Genomic DNA, 16,297 nt, shown 5'->3' on the forward strand with positions numbered 1-16,297 from the left:
GCAATTCATAAAATAAGGAATGCAAGCAGCCAACAAAGCTAAGAGATGTTCACTATTATATTATAAAGGAAAATTCTACTGCAAGCCTCAATATAATAATTGTTTCAGGCAAGGATCACCAATGCATGCTAAAACCACAAGGTGAAACATTGGTGGGAAACTGGCTATTCATATGGTATAAAATCATCACTCCTCCACATATTATCTGATAGTTGTAACGGGAAAAATATAACTCTACAGTTGCAAGATCTGGTCATCGCCACCTAGTATCACTAATAAAACGAACAACCCAGAATTATGTGCCTCCTTGACATAATGTACCAGTTATGAAGTATTTTTCCCTAAAATGTTTTATCTGAATCTAATTAAGACTTTATATTTAACTTCTGATTTATAGAGAAATCAGGGGATAGAGACACAAGTTAAGCAACACTGAGAAGAAACTAACAAATCCAGAACATGGGCCATTCTAAAAGACCACTGGCCCAGTTATTTCCTTAAGTCACTATCACTGAAAAGAAAAAAATAAATGAAGAAGACTATTTTAGATTAAAAGTGACTTAAGTGACATGACAACTAAATGCAATGTGTGATCCTTGATAGAATCCTGATGTGGAAAAAAACAGCTATGAAACACAATTTAAGGACAATTGGAGAAACTTTAATATTGACCAGGTATTACATGATATTAGGAAATTGTTAATTTTGATAGGTACGAAACTGCTATTGTGAATGGCCTTATATGTTGGAGATGAATACTAAAGAATTTAGGAGTGAATATCATAATGCCTATAATTTACTTAAAAATGGTTCAGCAAAGTCTAGACAAAGTAAATATGATAAATTATTAACAATGTTTTAATCTAGAATATATGGGTTTCATCATACCATTCCTTCTATTCCTCTGTATAATTGAAATTTGTCATTTAAAAAGTTTAAAAAAAGATGACACCATTTATATACTGAAAGACAAGACAGCTCTTTCACACAACAATATGATCTGCACAACAGTGTCTGCAGTATGCACGACAGGGAGGTGGAAGACAATGGGGAATAAAACTAGGCATTTGCACAAAGACTCTGGAAAGACACAAAAATTTTTGCTAAAAGAACACACACCTGTTCTGGTGGGAACAGGGAAAAAGGATAAGAGTAGAAGCCAGAATTTTTCTCTATATCCCTTTAAACATGTTTTGAACAACAACAAGCTTAAATAATTATTTACAAATTCATTTAAAATAAAAATGAAATATCTATTTGATATAACAAATTGGAAAAGTCCAGATAACCCCAGAACAACACAGGTTTGAACTGCATGGGTCCACTTAACACATGGATTTTTCGCAGGACTATAAATATATTTTCTCTTCCTTATGATTTTCTTAATAACATTTTCTTTTCTCTAGCCTACTTTATTGTAGAACAGAGTATATAATATATGTAACATACAAAATATGTGTTAATCAACTGTCTTGTTATCAGTAAGGCTTCTTGTCAATAGTAGGCTATTAGTAGTTAAGTTTTGGGGGAGCCGAAAGTTATAAGTGAATTTTTCACTGCATGGGAAGTCGGCACCTCTAACCCTCATGTTGTTCAAAGGTCAACTGTATCTTTTAAGATAACACTCAGCATTGGTGAGGGGACAGTGGAAACATAAATCAATTAAATGTTTTGAAGGTCAATTTGGAAGTAGCCATGAGGAGCCTTAAAACTTATCCATACTTTTTGAGAAAAATCTATTAAGAAAATAAGCAGAGAAATAAACAAATACTTAAGCTGTATATATCACAACCCTATTTAAAATAGCAATTTACTACAAACCTTGAATTTCTAAAATAAGGAAATGATTAAAAGAAGCTGGTTACATCCTATAAACGCTCTTAATATAGTGGAAAGTAAGTACATGAATTTATAAAATAGTATAAACCATACTGTGTGGATCTCTGAGTACACATATGTATGTACATACATGTATGATGCACAAATGTTTGTGAATACGTAAGAAGGAAATATAACAAAAATTTAAGGAAGTATCTCTGGATGGCAGGACCATAAATATCACTTTCTTTAGATTTTTCTAGATTTTATACATTTTCTGTGATGAGGATGATTATAATGATAGCAAAGATGACAACAATGATAATGATGAGTTCTACAATGACCAGGCACTCTTCTTAGTCCTAACATCCATCAACACAGTCTTCAAAGCAACAACTGGAAATAGGTACCATTATTATCCCCATTTTACAGAAAAATGAAGTACAGAGGGGAAAAAAGAGAAAAGTGAGGCAACTTGTCCAAAGTCTCAGAGATGTGAAGTGGCTGAAGCAGTATTCAAACCCAGAGTCTGACTTCAGATGTGTATTCCTAATGACTATAGTAATACTATACTACTATTATAAAGTGTTTTTCAAATCAGCTACCCAGTAATTTATAAGTTTCTTAAGTGTAGTTTCTGTCATTTCATTAAGTTACTCATAAAAACATGGGAACAGAACCAGGCTAAAGACAACGATCAGATATGTCTTAGCAAGCTCTCTCCAAGTCTGCATTAATCCACTTATCCCAAGGTTTTAGCTCAGTTCATTCTATCAGTTACACTAATTCTCCACCCATTAGCTATATCATCCGTTCCTGCATTCATTCAACAAATATTTAATAGGTACTTTTATATGCCAAATATTATGCTAAACACAAAATATAAAACATGTCACTAAACTTTACAGTTGACCGATGAAGGGTGACCACCAAACAGTCATATAAACAATGAAACTGAAAAATGCTACAAAGGAATATTCCAAAGATAAAGAACAAAATCTGGGAATCATAAAAGGGTCAATTCATCTGGGAGACATAATCATCCTAAATGTGGATGCACCTAGTAACATAAGCACTTAATAACACAAATTCAAAAGCTATACAGCAAAAAAATTCATAGAACTAAAAAGAAAAATAGACAACTTTATAATCATAGCTGAAGATTTTAACATACTTCTCTCAGAAATTTAAGGACAAACATAAAACACACACATACAACCCAAAGATATAGGAAATTTGAATAAGACTGTTAATTTGACACTTATAGAATATAATCTAATAACTATAGAATACACTTTTTTTTCACTTGTACATAGACATTCACCAAAACTGGCTATATGCTAGGCAATGATTCACATCTCAAGAAACTGCAAAGAATTAAAGTCATAGAGTATGTTCTCAATGGAATTAAACTAGAAACCAAAAACAACCAGATAACCAGAATACTCCCAAATATCTGGAAATTAAGCAATATACTTTCAGAGTGACAGGAGACACCACAATATAAATTTAAAAATATTATGAACTGAATGATAAAGAAGACACAACATACCAAATTCAATGAAAAAGCAGCATAGAATTTTTCAAACAGTTCATCCTTCCTTCAACATTGATGTTCCTACTTTTCTCATTTTAATTTAGACAAATTATGTTAACCAAGATCAGTCCTATCTCCCCAAAGTGCAGAACAGAGCCCTCCTGGGTCTTACCTAAATACTATAAAAGAATCATGAAAATTCTATGCTTAGAACTGGTTTTGTATTCAATCTTCTTTTTACATGGAAAATTATCCCTTAAAATCTCTATCTTATTCTAAGATAATATCATTTTTATTTTTTTAATTTTTTTAATTTTTTTTTTTAAAGATTCTATTTCTTTATTTGACAGAGAGAGAGAGAGAGAGCACAAGCAGAGGGGAGTGGCAGGCAGAGGCAGAGGGAGAAGCAGGCTCCCCGCAGAGCAGAGGGAGCCTGATGTGGGACTCGATCCCAGAACCCCAGGATCATGACTGAGCCGAAGGCAGTTGCTTAACCAACTGAGCCACCCACATGCCCCGATAATATCATTTTTAAATGATTGTTCTTACAAGGGCAGTGGTTTGGACATGAAACCTTCCCATGGAAGTTAAATATACTAAAAATTTATTAAGAATAATAATGTGACTTCCCCCAAAAAAGTGCTATATAAATGCAAAAGAACTTATATCTACAACTGTTTTTAAAACTATACAAGATAGATATCGAAAGTCATGTTCATATCCCCTTTTGAAATATTTTCTTGGTTTTTTTTTTCATTTTCCCTCCATCTACTCTGTTTTATATATCAGGAAAGGTAAATTCTGAATATCCTGTGAAATACACCGTATATTAATAACCAATTGTTAAAGAATTAGAACAAAATAAATTGGCTAATATTAAGGGGGAGAAAGTACACAGCAGTAAGAACACCTATAAGAGGGCATCTGGTTCTGTTAGGTTGAGGAAGTCTTTGAAACTAAGATCTGGAGGAGCGGAGAACATGCCAGCCAGAAGGAACAGCACACACAGAGGCCCTGTGGCAGAAGACCGCATGCAGGCCGGCATAGCTGGTGTCTCACGCCATTTAATGGCTGAGAAGAGAAAGAGGAGCCTACAAATAAACACATTCAAAGAGCAACTGGAAACAGAACAGAATACTAGAAGAATTTTCCACACAGAAGCCAAGGAAAGGGGTTTCTTCAAGGACAAAACGGTCAACATAGTTGAACGCTACTGACAGGTCAAGTAGCATGAAGACCTAAAAATGTCAGTGGGGTTGTACAACACGGGGATCACTATTGTTATTTCTTCTTAGCAAACATTGTTTCACTACAGTTGCTCAGACTAATTGGCAAAGTAGGAAGTAGAGCAGGCTGAAAAGATGCACAGTATTTCAGATTAATTCCAATTATATAAAATATCAGTGTGTGTCTGTATAGTGCATAGAGACAAAAAAAGGGGAAGAAATACATTGAAATTAGTAAATATATACCCATTGAGATTATGGATGACTTTTTTCTCATTTATAATTTTTTAATAATTATTAATTTTTACCATAAACAAATGTTATAGAAACAAGAAAGGTTTTAATCTGTCACTTTAAAATTATATACAGCAAGAAGAACATAACAACATCCAGAATGAAGATTGCAGGTACCTTTACCTCCACATTTACCAGCATAATCTTTTAATGAAAAAAAGAAGAGGAAGAGTGTTTATTTGAGGTTCTTATTGTAGAATAAGGAAAAACAAAGATTCTAAAATCTATTAAATTTTAGACAGTTAACATCAAAAGGAATAAATTATTTTACTAGTTCTTTTCAGAGTCTCTCTGAAGTCTTCTGTTATAAAAGTTTAAGTTTGAAAAGTTCAGTATTAAAGGGGGAGAAAGTGAGCAGGCGCAAGGAGTTATAAAAGATACTAGAGACTACTGGTCTTACAATCTTTCATGTTCCTTCACAACCTTGCCTCCACTTACCCAGTGGCACACTTCTTGTATTCATTGCCAGAGAAACCACAATTGCCAAATCTGTCACCTTTAGAATTCACATCAATGAAACAATCTCTTGGGGCAGCCTTGGCTTCTGTAACATTAAAAAAAAAAAAAAGTTTGGCAAATTTAATTCAGAAATAAAAGTATTCCCTATGACAACCCATACACCAGGATGAACTGCCTCAACACCTTCTAAAAAGTTTCAAGCCTCACAGGTAAAACATTTTTGTTCCACTTTTATACTTAACAAAATGTAAAAATAAAGCTTAGATTGTATTTAAAAGTTAGCATGGGCTCAAAGAAAAGTCGTTAAAAGAAATGCCATTAAACAAGATAAAATTATAAATAAATGAAAAGACACGCACAGGCTGGTGGTGTTCTCCGCATATCCGTTCTCACGGCTCTCAAACATGTACCTGCTGCATCGTTGGATCAGGCTGGGAAGGGCTGGTGAAAACACTGCCAGCTATTATTATTGGTTTTTTTATTTACCACATATAGATGCTGAATTTTGATGCTCCCACTCACAAGTCGGAGTGGCAAACAGCCATGACAGCTGATAAAGTAGCAATCTGTTCTTGCTTTCTTGTATCTTATATATGTATTATCACTTCATGTTCAATTCTCCCACCAATTACACATTCCTAAAAAATTTTCCTTGAAAATATTTTTCAGCCAAAATGCCAGTACTTTCTATTGAATAAAGGAATTCACTCGCCTATCTTACACATCTACTGCTATGTTGTTTTGTTTAAAAGAAAACGGCTGTGGGGGGAAAGAAGATGGAACAAGAAAGAGGCAGAGGACCACCCGCACAGGGCAAACAGCACGTGGCAACATCCCTAGCAGGGCCCTTCCACAGAACAGAAGGAGCTCTACAAATTCCAGATAATCTCCAAAAAGAAAAATAACTCTAGTTCCCTTAGTCCTAGACTTTTCCGCAGGCCTGTATGAAGATGATATCACTGCTAAATAACAGTATTTACCTCATTAAAATGTATCTGTAATTATTTTTTAGTCTGCGATAAGCTGCCTATTTTTGCAAAATGGATCTGGAGTTGACAGATCTCTACTATTCTATCCCATGACCTGACTAACACAAATACATCCCATTTAATTTTTAGTCCTCTTTCTGACCCACCCACCATAAGATAAGGGGTATAACAGAACGAGAGACAGAAACTAGAGACAGCAGAAGTCTGGTCAAAGTCAACATCTCTAGTTTCTGAGAAATCTAGCACAGTACACATGACTGATCTTCTTAACTGAGAGAAACAAAAATAAAAATAGAAGATTTGGGTCTTCTTTCCTTTCCTTTTTCTCCCTCCCTTCCTCTGTTCCTTCCTTTCTTTATTAAATATGTATTAATCCCCTACTAAGTGTCCCACACCCTGATTAGTAATGGATATAGTTTACCAGTACCTCTCTGGAGAGAAACAGAAAAGCTCCTGTTAGTAACTCTCTATTGTCTTAATGACAAGCCTCAATAAACATTAGTGCTCATGCATTCTATTCACTTGAACGTGTTGTTGCTGTTCCTACTGACTCAAGACAGAAACAGAAGAAGATGGGAAAACAAGATCCCAGGATGGTTTGGGCATAAACCCATCACTGCCAATTATCAAACAAAGCAATCTGCCTCATTATGCTGAAAGCAACCTTTTCCTTGAGAACCTCAATCACTTGAACCCAAGGAAGGAAACACAAAATGCAATACAATAAAGACTACCACTGCAGGAATACAGCTAGCATCAGTGTGTAATCAAAATCAAGCTGACAAAAGATGCTGCCATGCCTCAGTGTATACTCCCCATAGTTTTTCACCAGAACTACTGCATTACAGCTACTTGATATTCCTTTTGCATAATGAACAGCAAAGTCAAAGAAGCAATCAGAAAAGTGTGACTTGCACAGACCTAAGGCATTGGTTAGCTGATCACGCTGCTCCTAGAAATAAAAAGAGAGGAAGCCTACCAGTAAATTTTTACTACATCTGCATAAGCAGAAAAGTTCTAGGTTAAATGAACAAAACAGTGTCATGGGCCCTCAGTCAATTCCCAAACTTGAGCCTTATTACAGACTCAGAACCCCTTACATGAAGGGGAGGACGGGTCCCCTTCAGGTAGAACCCTGATACACTGCCAAAAAGGTATACTCTTAATCTTTCTCCCATCCTTCCCCAACAGGACCTAAGGTAACTGGGCATTGTGCAAAAGGAAAATCATCAGACCTCTCAGGAACTACTGGACACTGGCTCTGAACTGACACTGAATCCAGGAGACCCAAAACATCATGGTGGCCTACCAGTCAAAGTAGGGAGCTATGGAGGTCAGCTGGTCAATGGAGCTTCGGCTCAGGTTCTCCTCACTCACAGGGGGCCCAGTGGGTCCCAAACCCATCCTGTGCTTATTTCCCCAGTTCCAGAATGCATGACTAGAACACACATGATCAGCAACTAGCAGAATCCCCACACTGGCTCCCTGACCTGTGGAGTCAAGGCGATTATGGCAGGAAAGGCCGACTGGAAGCCACTAGAACTGCCACTACCTAGGAAAATAGTAAACCAAAAGGAATAAATACCACAACCCAGAAAGCACTGCAGAGTCAATACCACCAATAAGGACTGGAGAGATAATCCAGTTCGACTAAGCTATCTGGCCTGTGCAGAAGACAGACAGATCTTGGAGAACAGCAGTGGGTTATCAGAAGCTTAAGCAGCTGGGGAGTGTAACTGCTGCTGTAGCTACTGTGGTTCTATTGCTTGAGCAAATTCACGTAAATCCTGGCGCCCAGTACGCAGCTGCGAACTGGCAGAACTGGCAGATACGGTTCTCTCCACCCTGGCCAATAAGGGCCACCAGAAGCAGCTTGCTTTCAGCTGGCAAGGCCAGCAATATACCTTCACGGTCCCCTCTCAGGGGTACAGCAACTCTCCAGCCCTACCTCGCAATTTAGTTTGTGGGGATCTTGATCAACTTTTCCTTCCACAAGATATCGCTTTGGCCCATTCCACTGATGACATTATTCTGACTGAACCTAGTGTGCAAGAAGTAGCAATACTGTAGCCTAATTGGTAAGACAGTTGCATGTCAGAGGTGGAAAGCAAATCTGAGAAAAAAATCAGAAGTCTTCCACCTCAGTGAAATTTCTAGGGGCCGGTAGCGTGGACATACCTATCCCTTCAAAAGTGAAGGATAAGTTGTTATATCAGGCCCTGCTGGTCCAGGAATCATGAGGTAGAAGTGAAAGTGGCACCACTATTTCTCCTAGTGACCCTCTAGCAAAATTTTTGCTTCCTGTTCCTACCACCTTGTGCTCCTGCTAGCCTAGAGGTCTTAGTTCCAAGAGAAATGCTTCCATCAGGAGACACAACAATAATTCTACTGAGCTAGAAGTTATGACTTACACCCAGCCATTTTACACTTCTCCTGCCTCTGAATGAACAAGCAAAGAAGGGAGTTACCGTGATGGATGCAGTGACTGAACTTGACTACCAACGGGGAAACTGGACCGCTACTCCACTGTGCCAGAGTAGCGCTGGACTGCTACTGCACGATGGAGGTAAGGAAGAATATGTGTGGAATATAGGAGATCCCGTAGGGTGACTCTTGGTATTACTATGCCCTGTGATTAAGGCCAATGGAAAACTACAGCAACCCAATCCAGGCTGGACAGCCCAGAGCCTTCAAGAATGAAGGTTTGGGTCACTCTACACGTTAAAAACCAGGAACAACTGAAGTGCCTGCTGAAGACAAAGGATATATGGAATGGATAATGAAGAAAGTTGTTAAAACTACCAGCTATGACCACATGACCGGTTACAGAAACTAGGACTTTAATTGTCATGAATATTTCCTCCTTTTTGTTATAAATGTATTTGTAATTATATGTAGATCAGAGGTTCCCACAACCCCCTTCCTGGGTTCAATTAATTTGCTAGAGCAGCTCACAGAACTCAAAGAAACATTTTTACTTACTAGATTACTGATTTTTGTAAAAGGATATAACTCAGGAACAGCCAGATGGAAGAGATGCACTGGGGAAGGTATGAGGAAAGGGGCCTGAAACTTCCATACCCTCTCCAAGTACAACACTTTCCCAGAATATCCACTTGTTCACCAAGCCGGAAGCTCTCAGAAACCTATCCTTTTGGGTGGCTATAGAGGCATCACTGCATAGGTATGGTTGATTAAACCATAGGCAATTAGTGATTAACTCAATCTCTAGCCCCCACTCCCCTCCCTGGAGGTGGGGGAACTGAAAGTTCCAACCCTCTAATCACAACGGTTGGTTCCCTGGCCAACCAGCCCCCACCCTTGGGTTACCTAGGAGCTTTCCAAACGTCACTTTACTAACATAACAAAAGACACATTTGTAGCTCTCATCACTTAGGAAATTCCAAGGGTTTTAGAAGCTTGATGCCAAGAACTGGAAGAAGATCAAATATATTTCTCTATTTATAAATCACAGTATCACAACAATCCGCCATGCTTTAACTAAAATCATAACAATTCATCCATATTAAAAGAATGAAGAATGGAGAAAGACCATGAATATGATGGGAGTTGACAAGGGTTGAAAGAAGGAAAGAACTGTAAATTCTCATCTTCCATAGTGAGAAATTAATGGTTAATACCTAGAATGGAAAAATCAAAAAATGGCATTTCCAAGAGATTATCTAAAGACCTGAAGCAAGTAATAGAATAATCAGCTAGAAAAAGTGAAAAGTGGTTGCCCCAATGAATGGGGATATTAGGTGGAAGCACACTTTTTCATAAAACCTTATTTAAAAAAATCTGGCTCTTTATATGTATGTATAACTTTGATAAAAATGAAAACTTTAAATAGAGAAAACAGGAAAAACTTTTAAACATCCTAAATATCCATCAGTATGAGAATGGATTCTATTTACATAATGAAATACTCTAATATACTAAGATCTAAATGTATCATACTATATTGATATTGTAATCAAATGTGTCAAAAACATTTTGACTGAGCAATGAAAATAGCAGATCCATATGTATATACCCATACTATTTATATGAAATTATTAAAACTAGAACATGATACTAAGTAAATATATATTTATTTATTTTGTTTATATATATAGAATAGAAAGGTGATAAAAAGAGAGGGAGTAAAAGCAAAAGTCATCAACTGAATTTGCACATATCAAATTCATGAACAGGACTGCTCATGGAGAAGGAAGGAGGGAGATATAACAAGAGAGAGAAAACAGGAGAATTTAAATTTTATCAATAATGTTTTCTTTCCATTTTTAACAAAAACTAAAGCACAAAATCAAATCAAATCCAAGGAATGAATTATAATTAAAATGTCTTACTTGAGCCAAAGATGACTTGACACTGAGCATCATAATACTGGCACATGCCATTGTAACAATAGGCTTTGTTATTCTGGCAAGGATATCCATTCTGAATAAAAACATCTGGCTGACAGAACTGAGAAGAACCATTGCAATATTCTGGAACATCACATTCATTGGTTTTTCCTCGGCATAAAGTACCTCCTGGAAGGAACTACAGTAATAAAATTCAAATTAAACAGGAATATCAGGACAATCTCCACAAATTAATCAAATTTGAAGCCACAGTATTTATATCTATAAAAAGTTCTAACAACAACAAAAGATTAGATAACCAATAGAAATATGAACAAAGTCTGATAACAGGCAACTAATAAAAGTCATGAAATACAAAAAATGAAAAAAATATAACCTCATTGATAACCAAAAGAAATGCAAATTAAAACTTTAAAAGCACCTTACACCTGGGGCGCCTGGGTGGCTCAGTCAGTTAAGCGTCTGCCTTCGGCTCAGGTCATGATCCCAGGGTCCTGGGATCAAGTTCCCCATCGGGGTCCCTGCTCAGGGGGGAGTCAGCTTCTCCCTCTCCCTCTGCCCCTCTCCCCCACACCTGCTCATGCTCGCTCTCTCTCTCTCTCTAATAAATAAATAAAATCTTAGAAAATAAAAAAAAAGCACTTTACGCCTATCAGACTAACTAGGATTATAACACTTGTTATCAACCAATGTTGGCACAGCAAGCATTTGATTACACTGCTGGTAGAAGTACAGACCGGCACATTTGTGGAAGGTATGTAAAATGTGTGTCAAAATTTTTAACATGCATACTCTGTCCCAACAATTCCACTTACAAACAAAAATTAGAAGTAACCTAAATGGCCATCATTAGTTGACTCAATAAAGAAATTATGGTATAGCCACACAAAACAGCACTAACTGTTTAACCATGTAGAACTATATGAATAAAGTCTGTGGTACCTTATTGAAAAAAGCAGGTAGTAAAAATAAGTGTATCTGTGTTCACACACTTTTTTTTTTTAAGATTTTATTTATTTATTTGACAGAGAGAGACACAGCGAGAGAGGGAACACAAGCAGGGGGAGTGGCAGAGGGAGAAGCAGGCTTCCTGTGGAGCAGGGAGCCCGATGGAGGCTCGATACCAGGACCCTGGGATCATGACCTGAGCCGAAGGCAGACGCTTAACGACTGAGCCACCCAGGCGCCCCTGTGTTCACACACTTATACACCACACATATACACATGCATTCACATTTGTATAGGAAAGAGTACGTAAAGTTAAATTATCAACAATGGCTACCTAAGGAGGGTAAAATGATAGGGCGTCTTTCACTGTGTACTGTCTATACTTTGGTATTGTTAAATTATGTATAAAAAACACAAGTTACTTTTTTTTTTTAAGTAGACTCCATGCCCAGTGTGGAGCCCAATACAGGGCTTGAACTCATGACCCTAAGATCAAGACCTGAGCTGAGATCAAGAGTCAGACACCCAACCGACTAAGCGACCCAGGTGCCCCAGATAACTCTTAAAATCAGAAAAAAAAAAAATGTTTCTCCTTAGAAAAACAGTCTCACAAGACCACTTGTTATAAAAGAATGTAATTCAAAATTGCAAACAAGTGGCATAAAATTTTTCATAAAATCATGTAAGAAAAATAGTGCTCTCTTACAGATAAAAGAACACAAATTTTAATATATGCATGTTTTTCCTTTTTCTACTTTTTTCCAAATACGGAGGAATTCCTTACTGTAGAGAACAAAATGGAGTCTCTCACGTCAAGCAGGAGCCCGTGTCAAGCAATGACGCGAGCAGTTCAGGTCCGGCAGCTGGGAGGTATCGCCCGGACCCACGTCAGCCAACACCCCACAACTGATCACAAAGAACCAGAGGAGGTCTGCAGAGACCCAAAACTGATTAAATCCCTTTATAAAGGGAAGGATTTTGGCAGCAAACTGTCAGACTCTTCAGACCTGACCCCTCTGTCTGACCACTCAAAAAAGGCAACTGCCACGGAAGGCTCTGCCCCATTGATCTCCGGGATCTCCGAACAGAACCGAGAGCCTTCCCCGCTAGAACATCAGAAGCCGAGTGCGGAGAGCTGACCTGGACCAGACCGAGGCCTTAGCTCAGCCACACGCCCACAGACTGACTTTGAGTCTGGTTCGTTCACTTCCTGTACCTTCTGTTACCTTGTTCGTTGTGTGGCTTGTCTTCTCTCCTGCTCTGGGTGCTGTGTAAGAAGCCAAGTTTAATCACATGGTGAACTGAGTCTGGAATCCTGAACCTGCTTTCTAATTGTGATTTAACTTTGCTTTAGGATTGAATAAAGCTGACACTGTGGAAAGACACAACTCGTGTAGTCGGCAGGATCCATGTCATTGACTCATCGTGTGTTAGAAAATTTAAGAGAATCAGAAGACTCCTAAAGTCTTGCTTGAATTGACTATAGCCAAACTTAAAAATAATAAATTGGGGAATAAATTTATGTGAATATAGACTTTCCAGGCATCTCATTGAGAGTGAAATCCTAAGGTATCACAGGCAGGTGAAAGCGAAACTGGCTCTATGCAGGGAGCAGTCAGCAACGGAAGCTGGTCCAGGGCTTACCCCTTTGCATGCTGGGCATGCGGTGGAACTAGCCAAAGCTGAGACCAAGGGAGACTGCCTCAGAAAGGCACTTGGAGGGCTAAGAAAAATTAAACTATTTGGAGACATTGCAAAGATACATGCCACTACTGGCCAAATTAATCTGTAACTTGGCAGAAAGACGTGAACAAAAATTGTGGAAAAATCTGTATAAATATCCTACAGTATAAGTGGGAAATAGAACTCTCCATAGTTAAGAAATTATATATAGCAACTGCTAGGTTACAAAAAATGAAGAAAGATGTGTGCACTAGGTAAATGCCTAAAACGGATGGTGAAAAGGGCCAAGAGGCCCGACACCATACTTTGTGTAGAAGACCCATGGTACCCCACGGAGTTAGAAGTTAGAAAGAAGCTCACAACCAGGACCCTGGGAGATATAATCATGGATCTGAAGGATTCTAAAAATGTAAAGCCCTTAGTGTCCTGGGTGCCCACTGAAGGGTTTCCCATCTTATCTATGAAAACCATCTTGCAGTTAGACCAGGACAAAGGGGCAAAGAGCGAGCTAATAAAGTAATAAGGAAGGCCAAATTAATGCATAATTTAAATTTAAAGAACGATAAACCCTTGGGACCCCAGAACCCCCATCCTGAGGATCCAGGAGACTATGATAACCCCTGGGGGGGGGGGTGGATTATCACAGCAGACCTATAATTACCAGGAAGAAAGTATTAGATTACAGTAATGGATAAGGAAAAACTGTGGAAGCAGCAGAGGACAGAGAATACACTTGTGCTGAACTTCAGAAGATTAGAACAGATTTTTGTCAAAAACATGTATCTGATGTAGACTGGTTGCTTCATGTATGGGATAATGGGGCAAATACAATAGCATTATCAGGCAAAGAGATGCATCAGGTATTTTCTTTAGCTGAAAACCCCTCTTTAAACCAAGGAAATGAAGGCGAAATAAGCCACCAAAATTCTATCCCTTTGGGACTGGATTGCTTTGGCATGGAGAAGGGTAAACTCTTATCTAGATCCCACTAAATCTGGAGATAAATGAAATTGGACTGACTTAGAGCAGGCTCAATTACATTGCCAGAAATTGGCTATTCTGGCAATGATATATGACACTCAGGGAAGATTCACCACACCCTTTGAGGTGCCTGCCACTAATGAGATTAAAAGAGCACCGCTGTTGGGAGCCCCAGAAAACTTAAAGATTTCATTTATGAATGCACTGGCAGGATGCCATACCATGCAAGATGTAATAAATACATTCAGATTATCAGCTGAATTATCAGGCACACATAAGATAACATTTATAGTTCAGGAAACACAGCAATCACATGCTGAGGACATATCTAAGCCCTCAAGGGCACCTGCATGCCCTACTCACACAAACGAACATACATGCAATCATCTGCTGAGAGAGACAGACCACACCAGAAGGTTTACATTTAATACCACTGTGCAGGTATCTGGAAACAAAACAAACAGACCATTTGACAAATATAGGACACAGAATTATCAAAAAAGAGGGAATAGAGAATATAATCAAGGATATTCAGAAAGAAATCAAAGAAAACATCAACAAGAAGTCACATGGAACAGAAATCAGTATAGAAACAGAGAGCAAAGAAATGAGGAAAATAATAGAAATGGATACAAAAAATCAAGACAGAAGAGTAGAAAAAATAAACGTTTCAACCAAACCATTAAGAGAGGAGCAAGAATACCGGCAAAGGGAACAAGGAAGATTTTCTTTTTTTAATTTAGTTTTTTAATTTTTTTTTTACTTTTTTATTGTTATGTTAATCACCATACATTACATCATCAGTTTTTGATGTAGTGTTCCATGATTCATTGTTTGTGTGTAACACCCAGTGCCCCATGCAGAATGTGCCCTCTTTAATACCCATCACCAGGCTAACCCATCCTCCCACCCCCCTCCCCTCTAGAACCCTCAGTTTGTTTTTCAGAGTCCATTGTCTCTCATGGTTCGTCTCCCCCTCCGATTTCCCCCCCTTCATTCTTCCCCTCCTGCTATCTTCTTTTTTTTTTTTTAACATATACTGCATTATTTGTTTCAGAGGTACAGATCTGTGATTCTACAGTCTTGCACAATTCACAGCGCTCACCATAGCACATACCCTCCCCAGTGTCTATCACCCAGCCACCCCATCCCTCCCACCCCACCCCCCACCCCACCCCACAACCCTCAGTTTGTTTCCTGAGATTAAGAATTCCTCATATCAGTGAGGTCATATGATACATGTCTTTCTCTGATTGACTTATTTCGCTCAGCATAACACCCTCCAGTTCCAACCACGTTGTTGCAAATGGCAAGATCTCATTCCTTTTGATGGTTGCATAATATTCCATTGTATATATATACCACTTCTTCTTTATCCATTCATCTGTCGATGGACATCTTGGCTCTTTCCATAGTTTGGCTATTGTGGACATTGCTGCTATAAACATCAGGGTGCACGTACCCTTTCGGATCCCTACATTTGTATCTTTGGGGTAAATACCCAGTAGTGCAATTGCTGGATTGTATGGTAGCTCTATTTTCAACTTTTTGAGGAACCTCCATACTGTTTTCCAGAGTGGTTGCACCAGCTTGCATTCCCACCAACAGTGTAGGAGGGTTCCCCTTTCTCCGCATCCCCGCCAGCATCTGTCATTTCCTGACTTGTTAATTTTAGCCATTCTGACTGGTGTGAGGTGGTATCTCATTGAGGTTTTGATTTGGATTTCCCTGATGCCAAGCGATGTTGAGCACTTTTTCATGTGTCTGTTGGCCATTTGGATGTCTTCTTTGGAAAAATGTCTGTTCATGTCTTCTGCCCATTTCTTGATTGGATTCTTTGTTCTTTGCGTGTTGAGTTTGATAAGTTCTTTATAGATTTTGGATACTAGCCCTTTATCTGATATGTCATTTGCAAATATCTTCTCCCATTCTGTCGGTTGTCTTTTGGTTTTGATGACTGCTTCTTTTGCTGTGCAAAAGCTTTTTATCTTG

General features: G+C 38.2%; 1 protein-coding gene across 1 annotated transcript in view; it reads right to left on the bottom strand.

Annotated features, from left to right (window-relative positions):
* ADAM9 (ADAM metallopeptidase domain 9) overlaps positions 1-16,297 on the bottom strand; it is a 155,921-nt gene that overhangs the window by 41,469 nt on the left and 98,155 nt on the right. Inside the window, exons 14-15 of the mRNA XM_036118917.2 lie at positions 10,676-10,871; positions 5,314-5,419 (exon numbers count right to left, since the gene is read on the bottom strand). Of these exons, the coding sequence (XP_035974810.1) occupies positions 5,314-5,419; positions 10,676-10,871 (302 nt within the window). The remainder of the gene's footprint in view (positions 1-5,313; positions 5,420-10,675; positions 10,872-16,297) is intronic.

Source organism: Halichoerus grypus, chromosome 3 (genome assembly GCF_964656455.1).
Source record: "Halichoerus grypus chromosome 3, mHalGry1.hap1.1, whole genome shotgun sequence".
Classification (NCBI taxonomy): domain Eukaryota; kingdom Metazoa; phylum Chordata; class Mammalia; order Carnivora; family Phocidae; genus Halichoerus; species Halichoerus grypus.